Source organism: Anoplolepis gracilipes, chromosome 5, assembly GCF_047496725.1.
Source record: "Anoplolepis gracilipes chromosome 5, ASM4749672v1, whole genome shotgun sequence".
Taxonomy (NCBI): Eukaryota; Metazoa; Arthropoda; class Insecta; order Hymenoptera; family Formicidae; genus Anoplolepis; species Anoplolepis gracilipes.
The window spans coordinates 10110917-10131767 of NC_132974.1; the positions used below are offsets into that span (position 1 = coordinate 10110917).

At 31.4% G+C, this 20851-nt stretch overlaps 5 protein-coding genes across 5 annotated transcripts in view; 1 reads left to right on the plus strand and 4 right to left on the minus strand.

Annotated features, from left to right (window-relative positions):
• Cht7 (chitinase 7) overlaps positions 1-1178 on the minus strand; it is a 28832-nt gene extending 27654 nt beyond the window's left edge. The window contains exon 1 of the mRNA XM_072892196.1: positions 836-1178. Coding sequence (XP_072748297.1) covers positions 836-838 — 3 coding nt within the window. The 5' untranslated portion in view covers positions 839-1178. The remainder of the gene's footprint in view (positions 1-835) is intronic.
• Positions 1179-5269: 4091 nt separating this feature from the next.
• Ggamma30a (guanine nucleotide-binding protein subunit gamma-e) lies at positions 5270-12558 on the minus strand. Its single transcript, XM_072891908.1, has 2 exons — positions 12256-12558; positions 5270-6584 (listed from the first exon to the last, which is right to left on the minus strand). Exons 1-2 carry the CDS (start codon positions 12366-12368, stop codon positions 6479-6481), a joined length of 219 nt encoding a protein of 72 aa, XP_072748009.1. The 5' UTR covers positions 12369-12558; the 3' UTR covers positions 5270-6478.
• Positions 12559-13144: 586 nt separating this feature from the next.
• Positions 13145-14594, minus strand: LOC140665609 (hemolymph lipopolysaccharide-binding protein-like). Its single transcript, XM_072891903.1, has 3 exons — positions 14436-14594; positions 14004-14207; positions 13145-13772 (listed from the first exon to the last, which is right to left on the minus strand). Exons 1-3 carry the CDS (start codon positions 14536-14538, stop codon positions 13471-13473), a joined length of 609 nt encoding a protein of 202 aa, XP_072748004.1. The 5' UTR covers positions 14539-14594; the 3' UTR covers positions 13145-13470.
• A 3559-nt stretch (positions 14595-18153) lies between these two features.
• Positions 18154-19040, plus strand: Mrps33 (mitochondrial ribosomal protein S33). The gene is made up of 2 exons (XM_072891907.1): positions 18154-18480; positions 18603-19040. Exon 2 carries the CDS (start codon positions 18649-18651, stop codon positions 18997-18999), a length of 351 nt encoding a protein of 116 aa, XP_072748008.1. The 5' UTR covers positions 18154-18480; positions 18603-18648; the 3' UTR covers positions 19000-19040.
• Positions 19041-19210: 170 nt separating this feature from the next.
• Cnpyb (FGF signaling regulator protein canopy b) lies at positions 19211-20697 on the minus strand. Its single transcript, XM_072891906.1, has 5 exons — positions 20458-20697; positions 20154-20280; positions 19934-20068; positions 19705-19869; positions 19211-19619 (listed from the first exon to the last, which is right to left on the minus strand). The coding sequence occupies exons 1-5, from the start codon at positions 20558-20560 to the stop codon at positions 19457-19459; spliced, it is 693 nt and encodes a 230-aa protein (XP_072748007.1). The 5' UTR covers positions 20561-20697; the 3' UTR covers positions 19211-19456.
• Positions 20698-20851: the final 154 nt, after the last annotated feature.

The window sequence follows — 20851 nt, forward strand, 5'->3', positions numbered from 1 at the left end:
CTGTCATATAAACGCACGTTTTAATCATCAATTGCAACACAATCTGTGTCCTAATAATGACACAAGCAAGCGATCTCACATATCTACCTTTAATCCGACATTCGAATCGAACTCTTTTCAGACCGGTTCCACGGTGTCTCGCACGAATCCACGCGTGATGTAATAACTCTGTTGTGCAAAAAAAGATCAAACGGCTCGAAGATGAAGCCGCGTGTAAGAGAAACATGTTAGACACAGGACATCCTGCCGTGAATATTTCTCCGTCGCGGGAGAGTGATTTTAAATTGTCTTTCTTTCATGATGCTCGCAAAATTGGAGCAAATTGTGATCGATCTTTTTACGTTAAAGATTTCTCGGCAGCGATCAAAGTGAGAACCAGAAAAAACCTCTCTTACCTAACAAATAATTTAGAAAACTGCTATCTCTAATCGATTAAATTTAATATAATTTACGTTATTTCTAATTTGCAATATTTATATTAAAAAAAATATGGTGCGATAGAACTTAATCGCCTTCTTTTTCGAATGGCATTGTATAATGGTAAATATAGAAAAATAATATATAAATATATGTTATTACATGACATATTTATTTGCTATATAAAAATGTGACTGAAAATGTGAAAAGTGAAAATAAACTTAAAATTATATAATTGTCTCAAATAAAAAATATTTCTACAATATTTTAATTTTTTAATAACACAAAAAATAGTGTCTGCCTTATGTGTTACAAATGATTATATTTTAAATAAAAAATTGCGTCTATAATTATTAGAAAGATCAAAATTTAAGGATGAGTAAGTCAATTAATGAACGTGGTAAAAAATTGTACTCACCATATTTACTCCAATTATTCAAAACAACAAAAACAACAAAGGTGACTCGTAACACCGCGTGAGAGAAGAAAATCGGCGAAAAATCCCTCAAACACAGTGTCTAATTGATGGAAAAACAGTGTGTGAACGAAGAGAAAACTCAACAGACAACGCGACAGAAAGCAAAAAAAGAAAAAAAAAGGATCTCTTCGTTACGGATCAATACGAATCAATAATCGAAAATCCGTCGCCGCATGATTGTGGAACTGTCACTGACAGCAGTTCGGGAAACACTGACTGGTGTTGCGAACGAGCCTACTATCATTCTTCCTCTCTTTCTCTATCTTACTCTCTTTCATTTTCCCTCTCTCTAGCTATATCACTCCCTCTCCCTCTCTCTCTCTCTCTTTCTCTCTCTTTCTTTTTTTCTTTGCCTCCCTCTTCCTCCCTGAACGGAGCGCACCCTCTCCCTTTCTCTTTCTCTCTTCCTTTCTCGTACAGATTACACATTTTCGCAGCATACTTCCAGAAGACGACGACGACGGTGGTGGCGACGAAGACGTCGTCGTCGTCGTCGTCGTAGCCGTAACGGCAATTAAAGCTGCCTTTCATTTTGCGTATAGTAAGTGACAGCGCGCGCTATAGCTGAAATCGTTCGCGCAGGACGGTGCGAAAGATCGGCGCTGGCAAAAGTACCGGACTTCGCCGATAATCAACTACGGTGAATATCCATCACTCTTACTCCTTAGAACATCTTCCTTTTCGGCATGGATATTGAAACTGAGATATATATGTATATTACGTTTAATTTAAAATATAATAACCGATTACGCAAAGTTGGATTTTATAAATTCTTCGTAAGTTTGTTTTAATATTTTTTATAATTTTAGTTAACTGACTTTAATTTAGTTTCTTTTTTGTCAAATATAGAATTAAAAAAAAAAATAAAAAATTAGTTAAAGTTTAATTAATTAGCATTAGATAATATTTATAAATATATATTTAGTGTTTCCTTTTGCTAATTAATGTGTACTAAAGAGATTAATAATTTATAGTCTTTTACTCATGACTTTGAAAACACAATACTTTAAATCTTTATAATAACACAGTAAATGTAAGACAGTATTTACTAGCTACTTTCAACGTTGTCTAAATGCCAATAAAATAATTTAATAATTTTAGCAACATATACATAAAGTTTTATAGTTGTCATACACATAATGAATAATAATTCAACAACTTATGCACTTATTTCATGTGATAAGAATAGAAACTCGCTTATCAAAATATGTATCTTTGGATCATTAAACATATATAAAGAAATAACATAAAAATGTCGTTAGTATTAAAATTTTTTACTTCTTATCGCATAAACATAAAAGTTAAAATTTTATAGTTGTATTAGAATTTTGATAGATAAATAGAAAAACGTGTGAAATTTCCATGATTATCTGGAATGCGATATTAATTACGCTACAAGGAAGTAAAAAAAAATACAATATGTCTTGTCGCATAAATATAAAAGTAAAAATTTTATAGTTGTATTAGAATTTTGATAGATAAATAGAAAAACGTGTGAAATTTCCATGATTATCTGGAATGCGATATTAATTACGCTATAAGGAAGTAAAATAAAAAATATGATACAATATGATAATCGGTAAAATTTAACTGCATGAGATAAATTGGATTTTAATATAAAGTACAATTGGCTGAACGGCTGATATACACATAATCGATCGGTTATCTAAATGTTGCAACACTTGCGATATAATTGGGGAAATGTTTCAGCAACTCGATAGCGATCGTGCAATCAGTCTACATAATGGTTGTGTGCGTGATATACAAATATATAATTTATATTGTGTTCAATATGCAGCGTAATATATAATATCCTGAAATAGGTTTAAAACCAATGTTTCTGTGTGCGTGTATGTGCGTGTGGTGATTTCCCGCGAGTATATAAAAGATATAGAAAGTCGACAATCGAATTTACATCTGGAAATTGTAGACGCACACCGATTGTCATTCGCCGTGAAAATCTCACTGTTGTCACTCTTGCAAAATGCCAGTGAAAAAAGCGCTGTCTGTGACATTGTCCTACCGCGAGCTGACGAAACGCATTTTTATTCAGCATTCGTACAGCAATAATCAGGGTGAGCGAACTTTTTTTTTACTCATTATTTACTGTTGTTTTTTGTATTTTTTAGCGATTAAAAAAAAGAAGAGTTGGTTTAAATTAATCAAATTAGAGAAAGCAATATTCGATCCAATTAAGCAAAAAATTGTTCCATTTGAAAGTATGTGAAAAAAAATCTTATTATATATGTTTTTAAAATAAAAAAAGCAAATGTCTATCATATAAGGAAGATATTCGTACTTAATGAGCTTCCGTATAAGTACATAGTTCTTGATTACTGGTCTGCTCTGATTGAGATCATATCGTTGTAATTATATATTCCAGAGTAATTAAGATTGGAGTTAGACTTTCGCTGAAAAAAAAAAGTCAACGGCATATTACTTCTAGAATACATTACCTCTGAATGTTATCTTTTAAAGATGTCCTGTAAAGATTGTCGAGAAAAGATTGTCATTTAAAAAGCTCTAGAAAACAAGCTGTTGATTCTTTCATTGTTTTTTTCATTACACAATATAATAATCCCGTAATAATGGCAATCACATGTGTTTCAAGAACCTAGATTACAAACAGGCAAGAGTGCAAGAGTTTTTTCAAGATTCATCGCTTCTGGCATCTCGATTGAATTCGAGCGACATTTAATTGTGTACACACAGTAACATCGCTCACGTCTTGTAAGAAGCGCTGTCTCATTATGTATAAATCATTTCGCGAATTAATCGCGCACAATGACTCGCAGAAAGAGAAGAAAAGTGAAAGAGGATACCAATTTGCGTCGTCGTTAATTGTCGTGAAGACCACGCGCCATCCGCCATTCATTCGCGGATCTATTGCTCGCTCGCTTGAAAGGCGAAAGTGACTCTTGTGACTCTTCCTTTCGCATCTTCCCGACTCTTCATTTCTTCCTTCATTCTTTCTTACTGCTCACATCCGTGTAAGAATTTTAATACCTCCCCTTATATGAAAATATTTTGCCGCTCCTTTCTCTCTGCTGTTAGATCCTTAACGAATCTTAACGCAAAAGTATCTGCGTATAATTAACGTTATAGAGAAATACAAATTGCTCGGACAATGTATATTGCAGTTTAACCGCAAAACGGTCGTTAACCTTTTCCCTCTCGAATACCGTCGATCACTGTGATAATAAGCGCGACCATCGGGTTTCGAAAATTACATCTGTGGGGAGTTATTTGTTATACGTTATTCCCACGTTCCTTTCCGCATGTCAATGCGGATTACCTAATACCCTCGTGACTGGAAACCTCTGATTTAAAGTATCTGACGTGATTGCGATGCACAACAAATTGGACGGAGAAGGGAGAGCCTTCTTCTATTATTTAAATGAGATTTTATATAAGGTGATTTCAATAATCTCTTAAGACACGGCTGGACACAATACTCGGCAAAACCAAACGTATCAAGCACACCGTCTCTAAAATCCATAACTCTCGAAGCATGTCTTATGGTGGTTTTGTTCATGTAGCTTTTTGTTTATGCCACAAGTTTTATATTTTGCGAAAAAGAAGCGTATAATATGATTAATTAATGTAAAAAATCTTTCTGTAAATATTACATTATGAAATTTAAATTCCAACAACAAAACGCTGTATTGCATAAGCTTAAAAAGCATCAAATTGTATATAACAATTAATAACTATATAATGTATAATTATTAATGTATAATTATATATAATTATATATATATATATATATATATATATATATATATAGTGATGACAATACTTTATGATAAATCTCTCTGTAAAGAAGAATTTTTTTTAATTTATATGAACATTTATTATATATATATATATATATATATATATATATATATTAATTAAAACAAAACTATAAGCAATTTTACTTAAGCACACTTTATAAAAAATAAAAACATTTCTTCTTAAAAAGTATATAATTTTGTAAATCAAATTTCTTATATTCTTTTAATTTATATATATGTATTTGTGTTTCAAACAGTTTTATTTTTATATAATATATTGTAGTACGTCATATGTATATCACATTTTATTTGTCACACATAAAAATCATGAATAAATTTAAAGATGAAGATTTCTACAAATAACATTACATGTATTCTTTCTTTAGAAATTGATTTACAAATTTATAATAATTTTAGCAGGCTTTTATGTTGACATTACTGTCTTTTTATAACAATAATAAATAAACAAAATTGGATATGATTCATTTTTTGTTAATTATATCCACATATATAAATAGCACTAATATATATAAAATATTTTATATATATATGTATACAAATTATATATAGATAAATTAGAAATTAAAACAAAGAATTGTTAATAAAAAATTAAAACACAGAGAAAAAATTTAGTAATTCTAAAATCTCGCGCACATATGATAAATGTCAGTAGAAACGGTTAGCAATTGGTCAGACGACGATAAGCAAGAACGAAATGAAATTCCACGATGACGATTTCAACAGTATTCAACGATCTTATAAAATCCACAGTCGACATCTAATATGATATTTTGCATGTAATTACTTTTCTGAAATAAATGCATTTAAATTTCAGTCGCTGGTCATATTATATTTTCGGTAAGAAATTCGCGCAGAGATACATATACAAGAGTAATTATAATTATCATAGTAATAACTATATGTGTCATGTATAATATATATGTAACATTAGAGAAAATTGCATTTATGGTAGATCGTCAGTGAATGGGGAGAGTTTTACACGGCAAGTGCATCGGCGAGTGACATGTGCAACGCGACGTCACGTGGCATGCGGCGATTGATTCGACGTCGACATATCCAGACGACAGCTTCCACTAAGGTGAAAGTATTTCAATAGATTTTCCGATTTCCTCTTCTTCCATTTCATTTCTTGTCTTTATTTTTCTTTGTTCTTTTACGAGAATGTAAGACTGAATAAATTTGACAAGAATTTTATCGCGACCGTTTCAGAAAATCGAATAATGATACGATCGAGTCATCGGCTCGTTTTTCTTCAGTTTCCTTTCTTTATTTCCATTTTCCCTTTTTTCCATCTGTGTCCACGTACCAATCGATGCACAAGACTTCGAGACTATCTCGAAATATCTTTACAAAGAACAATTATGTTACGAATTATGGCACGATTAGAGAGGGACGATACACCTCGTAGAACGAATCACGAATCGAGAATTGGCGTCAAAGCCGCACGCCGCGCGATGGAAAAGCAGTCTCGAAGGAACGGAACGCTCCGGCAAACGATTCGCCGATTTTCGATTAACGAATCGACTGCGAGATCGAGTCATAGCCATGTTCTTATTTCGGCGGCCGGTCGCGAAAATCCTTTCGATCATCGAGTAAATCCGCGATCGAATAACCACAGGAAACGTCTACCGGCATTTCTTCCTCTTCCTTCCGCTCCTCCTTTTCCTTCTCGTGATCTCTGCCTGAGATTCCTTTTGCCGCGGATGAACGACCGGCTCCTCTTCTTCTCGGTTTGTATGCACGCTTCCTTCTTCTTCTGCTGCTCTTCCTCCGCTGTTGGCCCCGATTACATGATTATGCACTTGCCTTTCTCGGCCCAGGGATTGTTCTTCTTGTCAGGCGCGTGTATCAGCGGATCATTCTTCTCATTCTCTTCCACGTACTCCCGCATTCTGCCAAGAGGAAGAAGAAGAGGGTCAGCCACGCATAATACTGAAAATTGCAACCTCGCAACATGCGTTACTATTCTAACGGCTTGCCTAAGGATGTGGCGTAATAAACGTGCGATTGAGACTGTTTGAATAAAATTCATCCTTCATTTTGAAAGAAGAGATAATAAATTGTTTGATTAAATAGAGACTTCAAATAATATCATCATACACATAATAAATAAACAATATAAGGAATATACTATGTATATATATATATATATATATATATATATATATATATATATTACACGTGTATCATACAATCTATTTTAATCTCAATATCGCATACGTGCCTTGCGGCGACAGCTGGTGCATTATTCGCACTTGCAATTCGCCCGAAGATCCGGCGTGCATTTTCCAGGATCTCCCAGAGAATATGTTTCCCAGAGAACTGCTTGTACACGCTTGTATACGTTACCATCGATTTATTAGATCGCCGATAAGCTCGCACCTCCGCATGTTTTACGACCATTCGCGACCGAAGCGAGCCCGACCGGCCGATCTCGCTTCGACGCGACGATGTCGGTGAAAGGGACTCGATTCAGACTCGCGCACCCGATTTTGCGTTCAAGGAGAGTCGTCGACAACTCGAAGCTTTCGGACTTTGTTGTTGCTAAACGCTCGCGAGAAGTATCCGCGGAATTTTTTCCCGCGGGATACACGAGAGCCCCGTCAGCCGCGCCCGCGTGCAAAACATTAACCATTCACTGCATTTTATTGCATACAGTTCTAATCGAAAATGACGTTTAACATTGTTGCTTAAGTCTCGAACGTGCACACGCTTTATTTCACTTCAATGTAGCAAACATTTGTGTTGAATTGATAATTGCAATGTTTATGTGAATGAATGGTAGAAGCAGCGCACTAGAGTTACTTTTCGCATTTGTTTTTTAATAAATGTGGGATTAAAAAGGATTTTTAATCATTTTTTTTTATTTATTAATTCGAATAATAAATTGCAATATATAAAAAATTATTTAGATTTAAATAAAAACGTATAATAAAGAGGGAAATTGCATCTCACGAAAGCATGGAAGCGATTTATCTAAGCTCCTACATAATGTTAGCGAAAGTATGGTTTCTTATACAACCTATAGCAGACAAAAGAATATTTTCTTCGAATCATCTTGATTTATAATATCGTTATAGGTAACGGCGTAATATAAATTTTGATGTATATTATAGATTTGATTTTGTTAACAAAATAATCGCATCTCGCTTGATTTATCAGAGTTCGTGCTGGAATTGCGAACTTTCACTTATCAGGGTCCATCGCGCAATTTTTAAACGAGGGTGAATGACCTTCCCCGGCACCCGTGTCGTAATGTTATCGATTCACGATTCCGCGATGCCTATTATTTATCGGTTGTCGTTTATATAATGAACGGCAGTCGTCGCGAAATCGGAGCGATTCTCGTCGCGACATCGAGTTAAAGCCATCGAGCGAATCTATCGAAATGAATGCGATTCTGTTCACTTCACGCTCGAATTCATGGTTTGTCTTACTTTCGCATCTGTCTTTATAGCTTGCCTGATGGAAAAGTCACAATTTAATGCACGAAGACCAAGAGTGAAACTATCGATTGACAAAATACCGCGCGGAGAGATATCCAGTATTTCCAGTTCCACTAAATAAACATTTGCACTGTCAATATTAGATTTATGTTGTAAAATTCAGAAGAAGATGTGTATAAATATCAAATTATAAAAATATTTAGTTTTCCATTTTTTTTAATTAATCAACTTATAATTGGCAAGTACTTCCCTTAGAACAAAAACGCGGAAATATTAATATATTATAATATGTTATAATTTATACATACATCTAGTATATCTTGTGTCCATTTTATCGTTATAAGTCATAAGTTTCCTCGAATAATATTTCCGAGAGAAAAAAAAAGAAAAGAAATACACTTAAATTACAAAAGAAATAAATAAAATATAAATACAAGATGTTTTTAATACAGATCTGTCTCATATCTCTTTCCAATGTCCTGTAAAAAATATCGTTTCAGTTATAGATTTCTTTAAATATATTCCATTTTATTACTATTAATGACTAATTTATGTTATGTATGAGATTTCCGATCAGAGTATTGCGAAGACAAGAGCGTGTCGGAGGAACACGACCCACATTACGTACCGATGAATGCAACAGGCAAGAGGCGTCGGGTTCAGCCGAGTTTAAAGGAGGTCACATCCTAAATTCGAGAGCAACATCGCGCGACGTCGGACGATATTTCGTGCCCGACAATTTCTGATGTCAGATTTGCCGTTCTCGGCTCTTTTAATTAAAGCGAAATTCGATTGTTGGCGAGAAACATCATCGTGACGCGTTAATCGCGACGATCCGACAAAATTCGCGCGGAAGCAGGTGCCGAGACCTGTGCTTCCGCTTGCGGAACGACGCGGAACCGTGAGCATTTCAAGAACCGCCGATGCCGGTTTTTGAGGCAAAAGGAAAAAAAAAAAAAAAAGATAAAAGTTTCCGTGGTCTCGCGAGACTTCTCGAACGGTGAAAGGCAGCAACAACTCCCGTCCTCTCCCCCGTCGCGTCTCTTCTTTTCCTCTCCGCCCCTTTCCGTTTCTTTTTTTCTTTCTTTCTATCTCTTGCCGATCGACCTAATCTTGCGCCCCAATAATGTGACAATACACGTTTCCACCCGCTTCCTGATCCTTCTCTTTGCTTTCATGATGATATAATACCGGACTTTACAAAATACTGAGACGCAAGTAACAAGGATATTTGAATTTTGGTAAATTAATGATTTTGCTCCTTTGATATCGTATTCAACAAATTTAAATATTTCAAGATTGATATTAACAATAGTAAAAGAAAATAATTAAATGAAGTAATATATTAATTGTGATATTATATTAATAAAAATATATTAACCATCAAACTGTGAACACGTTTTTTTGGCACCGTAATTCTGAACGCGTGGGTAACTGGAGTCCGAGTTGATTTTTGTACTCTAAAATTACTTAAAAATTCTAAAAAAAATTACACATCTTTTTTTAAATAAAGTTTAGTTATAAACTAAAAGTTTATGTAGTAGAGTTAAAGAAAAAATATTTTTAAATACTATATTTTTGTTATTTGTTAGATAAAAATTTGGAAATATAGACGTTTTATATAAAAATGGCACGGGCACGAAAGACCCACGTGTTCAGTTTGAGGGTTAATAATATATTAATAATATATTAATAAAAATAAATAAGAAAAAAGAGAATTTTTTTCTTTTTTTAGAGTAAAGAGCTAAGTAAATTTATAATGAATCACTTTAATTGTATATTAAAAAATAATTGAATGTATCGTGTGTATGTACACATGTGATTATTCTAGAATCATTGCTTGCAAAAAGCATCGAGACCGCTGTTAAGTCCGATCGATCTCATTTTGCGAACTTAATCTCGCAATAATAACTCGGTCGTTCGATCATTAGCCGAAGCGCGACACGCGAGGAATATAATTAGCTCGACGGTTTGCAATGAACTAATAATCTTTATGCGATCTCTCTTTCTGCACCCTTTCGTTTAAAGTCTTACGAAACCGCGAACGTTACGTTAAGAGACGACCGCCGCGATTCTATCTAATTAGACTGAATTAGATCATCGATTATCGCCGCCAGTTGAGTCATCAGTAATCACACCCGCGTCAGGTTTGTTGCACCTTTCCGATGTCCTCGTCTCGCGCATATATACATATAATCACGACTTTTATGTACTACTATGTGTCTCTGAAAGTGATCGTGGCGCGAAAACACAACGGACATACGTACACTGCCAAGTGTGTGTCCAAGGAGATCCTGTCTCTCCATGTATACATAACATGGGGACGCGAGCATAATTCAGCCTTGACTGTGCACCAGCAGACTACGCGTACATGCGTTGCTTTATATATTTTTATATAGTATACGGACAAGATGATTTAGCTGGGAAAAAGATGCTTTGCTAGGCGAGAGCCTGAAACGCAACTGCACCACGATCGGTGATTTTAGTTTGACACGTAAAACGAGACAACGTCAGTCTCACTTCGCGCATGACAAATGAGGTCTCTATAAACTACATCGATACACAACAGTATCATGTAATTAATTCTGAAATAACGATTGGCGATCCCTTTCTAGAAATAAATATGATACACGTGTGTGAAGGACAAAAATTATATACAATCTAAGTAAGCTAATTATAAATATTATTTTTCATTTAATTGAAAATAATTATTTGTATATTGTATGAATAATTAATAATCACGATCAAAAATTAAATATTTTTTATCTCATTTTTTACTATCATATCGAACGAATCGTCGGAATAGAAATAACTGAATCCTGAATAACAGCAATCTGTACGACTATAATATATTACGTAGGTTTATACACGTATCAATTTATCTAAAGAAAGATTTTCTATAATTACGCATAAATAAAGATTACACCAATTATTAGGGAACTAGGAACTGCTGTTAAATAGAACTTTCACGTAATATATCTTGTACATAAAGAATTCCTGAAGTATTTGAAAGAGCTTGTAATGAGACGACGCCCATGCTGTAAAAACTAAATTATGTATAAGCTACATTATCTTGAGATTACGATTATGTAATGACGGTTTTTATTCGTGAGTGTGTGATACTTAGATTATATTAAACATGGATAGAAATAGATTAAAATTTAAATGAATCAAAATATACTAAGATGTAATAAATTGTTTTATAAAAGCATGTTTATAGTGATCTATATGTCATCTAGTAAAAAAAATACACACTAAGAATACATGTATATGCTATAAAATACGAAATTATTATCAAAAAATAAAAGTATAAATGATAACTTATTTTCAATTTAAATTATTCAAACATCTACTAAAAAACAAATTCAATGTGAGAATTATTCATTTATGCGGTTCAATAAAATATTTAAATTTCTGAAACAAAGTAATACTATTGGGATATATATCATTGCAGAGACTAAATAGATTTCTAATTTTACTTCACTATGCCTTCTCAGGCTAACGATTGACGACGGTAAAAAAAATTACATTTTTTTCAAATAAAGCAAAAGTCTGAAAAATGCAGAATTAACTTTCCGCTATTACAATAAAAAAAAAGAATATTAAATAAATTTCTACACAATGTGCTTCTCTAAAAGAAATCTTGTTCTTTAAGCATATGTATATGATAAAATCTGAACCATCAAAAATGGTAGTTGCTTCAATTTCTAATCAGTAATTATGAGGTTAAATATTAACATCAAAAATATAATTAAGAATTATATAAACATATAAATAATATAAATATATAAATATCTAAATAATTTGTTTCTCTAAATAAATTTTAAAAAATTAATTTAAAACTTAAATGCAACGATATTGAATAATAATGATAAAAAAAAAATTACAACAAATGATAAATTCCCATTCAATTTTCAACCTGCGAAGAAAATTAGCAGAAATAAACTCATAATCAGGAAAAATTACGAGAATTGTGGAACATTTATGTTTGAAGGTGCAACGTCTTCTCGGATATTTTCAGAGAGGTTTGTGAATAATAACGCAGGCAGAAAAAAAGAACGATAAACAATAAGTGACGATGAAAATGACGTTTCGGCTGGTGCCGCGGTGCACTTACGCCGCGATGCTCTTCGACAGGGGCCACCGTTCCATGGACGCCTGGTACTTCATGTTTTCGATCTGCTTCTTCAGTGCGTCCTTGTCCATGGTGGCGAGTATACTGGGATCCATGATTACAGCCGCACCCCCCTTGTCGCAATCGGGGACAGAATAGCGCGTGCGCTTGCACAGGAAAATCAATAGGGCGACTGAAAGTGCTATCGGGTGGTTCGTCTGTAACACGAACGATGTCTCATCGGGGACGATAGAAAGAGGAGACTCGGCCACGCGAGAGTACTTGAGGGATCGTCATAATGATCTGGCGGCAAATTGTTAAATATCGCGAATGCAAACCGATCTGACTCATTTGGCATGAACAAGCCAATCTGAACGTGGTTATAAAGATAGGAGAGGCACGTGTAATCAGTATTGCATTTGCATGTAGGGCTAACTGATTCAGCACCAGGGAGAATCGTAGAATACAAATGTGACCTTTGACCTTTAAATCGCAATCAAATCCCTTTATTTCCTTCTTCAAATTCAGTATTCTAATAAACGAAGAAAACAGAGGGACTCTGTTTATAGACTCTGATTCATGAACATATTTTAATTTTATTATTAAAATTACTTAATACTGTTTATGAATTTTACTGAATTAATAAACTATAAAGACAATACACGCGGCTTGTATATAACTGTGTATATAAAGGATAATAATTTTCGTTATTTTCTATTTATTTTTAATATTTGTTTGAATTTTAGTTTTTTTTTCTATTTTAGCATTTAATTAAAAAATTAAAATACTCTAAAGAATTAATGTCTTATATTTTGTGTAACTCTTTATATTTTTATTTCACTACATTTCTCTTATGTTATTTTCTACACGTGTTTCGTATAAGAGAAACATTACATTATTTTTAGTGATTACATTATTTTATATTTCATGTTATTATTCAACATTTTTAAAAATAATAATTAAATCTTCATATAAAATTAAATGTTCATCATTATAAAAATAAATCTTAAGAGCTAATCTTTTCCATCGCAACATTGATCCACTGACCCCGTTTAATCATGATAACGCATGCTTATGTTGTTACTAACATTGTTAACTTGATTTTTACAACACATTTTTGAATCATCTTTTTTAATTATAACCTTTGATAAATCGCGCGTACCGTTACAGTATCCGATTGCAATCTCGCGTTCATGATTTACAGGGGTTCGCTGTGATTCAGAAGTTAATCTCGCAGAAAAAGGCTTTTGCATGGGTGCACTCGCGATCGTTCATTCCACCATCAGTCATTATGACTCCGCAATGCTCTTTCCCATTGGTATTGTCAGGCACATTAAGTTTCTCTCCAAACATCCACTTTGAGAAACCCATAGCTTCCAAACTTTCGTCCATGATCGTGTTCCAATCGCCCTCTTCAAAAAGATCGTGTATCCCAAGCCATGCTTCTAATATTTTATTTTCTTCCAAAATACGTATTAATAGTTTTTCTTCTGACTTAGAATTGATGACAGCTAAGTGACCTACATCGACAGACGAATCCGCGTTAACCCGATAAAAATACGTAATTTTATTCTGATTATTTAATTAACTTTTAAATGACAACGCGAGCCTCAGAAATCGATTATCGACGACACGCGAGTGCGAATAAAATTTATTAATTAATTTTTGCGCGTCTTTGTTAGACTAAGAATTGCAGAAACGTGGCATTCCATGAGCCGTTTCATTAAATACAATTTTTGTTAAGAACTCACCCCCTTCTTGAATGCAAATTTTACGAGCCTTATTCCATAACACTTTACGAAGATGAAGTTTATGAGCACCCATGCCAGGTGTAATAAGATAATCGTTGCCTGCTTTTTCTATAAGATTATTTTGTGTTTTCCATTGATTCGGCCCGTAAATGTAAATAATTTGTTGTGCTGGAGTCAAGTTTCCATTCAAACCTGATAATTTGCCTGAAGATGTAAAAGTATCTATAATTTGGAACTTCTTTCGATTTATTATTTTATTGTTAATGAAATATTTAAAACAGCTTAAGAAAAAAGATCTTTTTTTTCACAATTTAACATTTTAAAAAATAATAGCTTATACGTATCTGCTAATGTAATAAATACTTCTTTAACATCTCACTTTCAACAAACGGCGAAAAATGAAATATTGCAATTATTTTTTTATTAATTCACCTGACAATAAGTTCACTTCTGTGTCAGTTGCAATTGAAGATTCCAACGCGATATTACACATTGATATGCATAAAAGCATCAACAAGCACATATACCGCAACATAATTATTGCGTCTTTTATTATGTTAATAATACAAATATTCAAAAATGAGTCGTTCGAATGACAACGAATGCGCTTATATATATTACACATGATAAGATAAAGTGTTGTGTAGGCGGCGAAGTGTCTCTTTAAAATATGAAATATTTTAATTTGTTTGAATTAATATTGAAATATATAATATTTTAATTAATTTAAAGAATTCAAACAAGATTAATATAGGTATAATTTTAATAAAAATTTTTAATTAATTTTAGGAAGTCTCTCCAATTTATTTTTAAAAATTTAATTTTAAACTTAACTTAATTTTTAGGGTAGTCAATATTAAAAGTTTAAAAAGAGATTATAATATGTACGCTTATCATATAATATTTTTGCCGAATTAAAAATTTTCTTTAGAAAAAAAAACATTTATAAAAAACAGAGAACGTGCAAAATTTTTAAAAGTTAACAGAAAAGAAACTTATGATATATATTATATTATATATGTATAAAATAAGATATTTTACAAATGGATAAATTCTATTAAATTTTATAGATTTGCCCACATGACGTTCTCTCGACACAGGAAGTATAATATTTATCAGTTTAAGATATTCAATTGAGTTGGTAAAAAGTTATCGCAACAGGATTCTCATTGTAATTTCCAGTGTATATCATATGACTAACAGTTTTATTAATTTAAACCGATTGCATTCAGGATTGTAAAATATGTTAAAATGTGTTACATGAATTATTCATACACTAAATACTGAATAAAATATTATGCAAATATAAGTAATTGCATTTAATACAAGTTCTTGCAATAAAAAACAATATTCCTTATTTTCAAGCACTTTATATATATATAAGTTCAGTAGATTGAAAAATAATAAAAAGAATTCTTGAGTCTTTAACTGAAGATTTCATTTGTTTCGATGTTTTGTATTAATTAATTAAAGAAAATTAAATAAAATTAACTTGATACTCTGTTTAAGATTACAACATAGTTTGATGCTATTATAACGAAGTTGTACGCAGTAATTCTTGAAGAAATGCAACATATAATTGCATTCCAGATTGAAAGTTCAAATGTCACTATAACGTGCGATCTAATGCAAACGTAAAGCAATCATAAAATAGAGTTTTGCATTCTAGTAGTAATTATCTTATTTGCATAAGCAAAGTACAGATGTTTAACATACAAGTTTTTATGTTAATTTAAAATTTTCTAATTTAAAATTTATTATATAATAGTAATTATTGTTTTCCAAATCGGCTTGCAATCACAACTATTTAATTAGTTAAAAGTTATGAAAAATATTATAATCAAAACACGCAAGTTTAAATATGTACTCACCTTGACGAAGGATGGAGAAATTCTGCAGCAGAGTATCCGTTAGCGGGTTTCAAGACTCGCTTACGGAAGCCTCGAAAAATCTAGGCAATCTAATTTAACGATAATTTCTCCGTCGATATCATCAATCATTTTCAATGTGTCTACATGCACTCACTAACACTAACATTTCATTAAACTTAATCTAACGCGAATTTATATCTTTAATGAGTAATTTTTAAATATATAGAATTACAATGTAATTCTTTCCATTTGCACTTTAATTGATTTAAAAAGTGTTCTATTTTTGTACGTATAAGAAATTACGACTATATGTTTTAAAAACGTTTTCATTGACAAAATATTATTTCTACTTTTATATATTTTTGTATGTCATTAAATTACAATATATAATTGTTAAATAAGTTTTAATTGTTGTGTATTATATTATTTGTTAAAGATATTATTTATTATGTGTAAAAAAACTGTTTGTAATTATACATCTAAATTACATTTCTTAAGTTATCTTGCAAATAGGAAAAATATAATTATTTAATAATAGATAAAATCTAAAACAATTTATAAGATGAAAGTTTATACAAAAGTTCTCACTCATATATTCATATATTTAATCATAAATTTCTGTCAATTTTCCTTGCATTTTTATTAAAAATACATAATTATTGTAGTATTTATGCATACGTATTATAGTATCGATTCTTTGAGATTTTGTACTATAAAAAAAATTTGCTGAGAATAAAGAGCATTTCTGTTAGAAAACTACAATTTTATACAAATTATTTTTTTCTAATTATTAATAATTTTCTAAAAATAATTTAAAACTCACCGGCACACGATGCGCAACAGCGGAGTTATAGTATACAACATGTTGTAACCTGCAAAATAGAAATATCCAAATTATATATAAAAAGCAGAATATTTAAAATAAATATTTAAAAAATGCGTATAATAAATTTTTTTGTTGAATTTTTAAATAAATATTTAATAAAAAAATTATATAATTTGGAAGAAAAGATATAAATTTTTTATAAAATATATAATAAATAAAAGTCTAATTTTATATATGTATATAAATAATAATTATATAATTCTCTTAAACACAATATTTTGAAACATTTTATAAAAATATTAATTATTGTAAATATTTTATTGTGTATGTATGTATGTGTATTAAATATAATATATTAAATATATATATTATATTTAATATATATATTTAATATATTATATTATATATATTAAAAAAAATAAAATTTATGCATATGAAGAGTATTTTATATTACAAAATAATATAAAATTTTTATCGTGGACAATTAATAGCAGTTGTAACAAATATAACTAATTACAAATTACTTACCTTAAGAGTTGCTCCGCCGTCACTTAATGTCTCCCAGAGCCTCCTCCTCCTTCTCTTTCTCTCTTTGTTTGTCCTTTACTGCTTTTTTTTGGCACTGACACAACACTTACACTAATTCTATAGACACTGATATATACCTATAATTGACTCACTCGCGAGCATCATTAATTAAGATCGCGTACGCGATAATTATATCAGAATATGTTAATCGCACTCTCGATACGCGGTTTATTATTTTGTAATAAGAATACAATACAAAGACTCACATAAAAGAGACACAATCCGCTGTCAATCAAAAATTGCACGAACAAACTCATAAATTACTTATGTACCACGGCACAAGATACTACTTCTATTATTAATAAATATAAAAATACATGGTTAAATACAATCTCAGTTACTAATTAAATGCGTCCCGATGCGAAGTCGATCCGTAATATTTCGTTAATGACCGAAATTCAAAGACAAGACGCATCGACAACTTCACTTGAATTGAACTCCACGTGATACTACGTGAGTCAAATCAATAACTAGTTAAAATACGATGGACCATTCGAAAATCAAAAACTATAATCAATTTTTGCCATTGAATAAAAAGAATAGTTTTTTACTACGAAAATACAAAAAAATATTGTTATTAAAACAGATATCTTTTGCCTTTTCGTTACTTTAATCACTCGACGATGCGTGTATTACTTTGCGCTCTCAATCTTCGAAAATGACATACCTTTAAATAAGCGAAAAATTTAAAGCGTGCAGTACAATAGTTTATGTATTGCAAGCATATTTATAGAAACAATAGTCTAAATTAATATATTATGCGCTAATTGTTATATGAAACAATTATTAATTTTTAACGAAGACATTTCGCGTTTCAAACAAGGAGCAGCTGGCGCTGCTACCTTCCCGCTGGAGTGTCACCGCGCGAATGACAAGGTGACTGTGCTGTGTGTTATATTAACAGCGTGCCAAACGTCACAAAAACAGACATTGGAATTCGACGTGTTTTGAGTTCGGTCCGTCCTTCAATACGTGCTTTTATATATATATATATATATATATATATATATATATATACGTATTATTGTACAGACAGTTTTGTAAACACATTTTATTCTCTCCCTTTCCCCCCCCCCCTCTCTCTCTCCATCAGAAATATCAACGAGCTGTCACAGAGCGTGGACGATATTTTTCTTGTCCCTTATTCGAGGCTTTAGATAACAACTGTTTATAAATTTATGGAATACCAAAAGTAAGTTAACAATTAAGCACACTGTTCTCTTTCGAAACTAACCTTTGTCATTCATCTTGAACTTTATAAAACTCATTATAATCTTATAGAACCGATTCTAACCTTATCATCTATTCTCGTAGATTTGGAGAATAGGAAGATTAATATTGCTATTCGGTGAATTGAAAAATGAACAAATACGTGAATTTGGCGAACGTTGGCACTAATTATGCCATGCGTATGAACCGCCTGAGTAAACGAATTTTCGGAGAAGTGGTCAGACCGACTAATAACAAATCAATGAAAGTCGTGCAGCTCTTCAGCGAGAAACCAGTAAATAAACGTCCGGAGATCGTGGAATATTATCCGAGATACGAGGAGACGGAAAAACTGATGACCCATCTACGCAATTATGGTCTTTATAGAGATGAGCATAAAGATTTCAAAGAAGAATACGAACGCTTGAGAGAACTACGTGGTAAATTGAAATGGATACCACCTCCGTTTAGAAACAAAGATAATAAAGATAAATCATCCTAAAATGAAATAACAAGCTTATGTTATAAAGTATGTATTTTATTTATAAATAATAAAATTAGGTTAAGTTATAATTAATAGTTTTTATGGCTCTTATTTCTAAAAGTTGCACATATCTCTTAGTACATTGATATTAAAAAACAATATTTTGTCATATTTGAAAATAGACGTTATTTAAATTAGAATTCATGCCGTTACATAAATTTATAAGCAAATTTTTTTAAAGAGAAATATAAAAGAAATTTATTATAAACAATTTCTAGTGATACAATATAGTACATATATATACTCGAGTATATAAGATGGCAATCACATATTGATATTTACAAATTATTTTATAATATTGCAGTCTATTACATACATTATGTTTCTCGATATAGAATCACAGTATCTTTAGTCTACTAATAAGAGTTATATTATATGAATGTATTTGTGAAGGTTGCAGTTTATTATTGTAGGTTTACAATTCTTGCTTCGCTTTCTGATATTTATCATTCATAATTTCTTTATTATTTGTTTCCTTTTTTTTCTTTTCCTGTTTTTTGAGGTCCTTTCCAGTATCTCCTTTCTCATATAGGCAAGAATCATTTTGTCCTTTCAGTGCACGTTCAGAACATAAATATCTGAATAGTAAACAACAGTATTAATGCTATTTGTGTAAATATTATTTATTATTAAAACAAATATGTTAACTACTTAGGGCGCTACCTAATTAGAGGAATCTTTCCCTGATGATTATTATACCAATCTTCGATGTCAGCTTCATGATTTTCCAGCAAATCTTCACACTGTGTTTTTAGAGTTGTTATCTCAACAGAAGGCTTATCCCATAATTCATAAGGAATACCCAATTCTACTTTGACTCCTTTATTCCTAAAATAATCTATTTGTTAATTTTCAGATTATTCTACAATATCGCACTATTAAAGTATCTTACACAAGATTATGCAGTGTCGTAAACGTTTGACTCATTCCTTTTGCAAATCTTGTACTATCTGTACGTTCCTTGTGTATATTGTATTCCAATATACGCTCGCAAACATTTTCCATAGATTCAACTAACCGTAACTCTCTGAACAGAAACAAACATTCTATAAATTTTTTTTCAGAATTTTTCTTCTTTCATATTGTCTCTTAGCTTATTAGGAGATACTTACGATTTCTTATAATCTTTTTTCTTTTTTGGTGCGATATCATCTACTGAATATCCTATCTCTAATACGTCATGCGTTTTTCCGGTTTCGTCTAATCTCGCTTCGAGTTCTATAGCTAAAACTTTGCATACTGTAACAAAGAGTTATCATTAATTTCAACAGATATAATCGTTATTATTATTTGCAATTGTGTGCTGAAGAATTTATAAATAATCTTACAGTATAAAATAAAAAATCTGATGTTTTAAATTTATGAAATTTCTATCTTAAAAGAAAAACTTATTCCAAACTAAGAGATAAAAATCACCTTCACACTTGTTGGCATATTTTACTCCATGTTCTTCTTCACCATTACCAAAAACAAAGTATACGAATAATAAATTAAGTAAAATTTCACGGTTCACGAGCATTGTAACTTATGGTAAAAGAGGAATGTTAATCGAAAAATCATGGAATTATTGGAATATTATTGAAATGTATAATTTCGAGCAATGTGCAATGTAGCAGTCGACGATTATACCGATTCACACTATTGTTATTATTAAGCGTCGTACACAATGCACGTGTACGTTGAATCAGTTGATTGGCTAACGAATAGGGAATTTTTAAGGTCACTAAACAATGTCGGAAAACTCTGGAAATTCTTCATGAAATAGCCAATCGAATCAATTGTTCATTCAAGAGCCTATATGTGTCAGCTG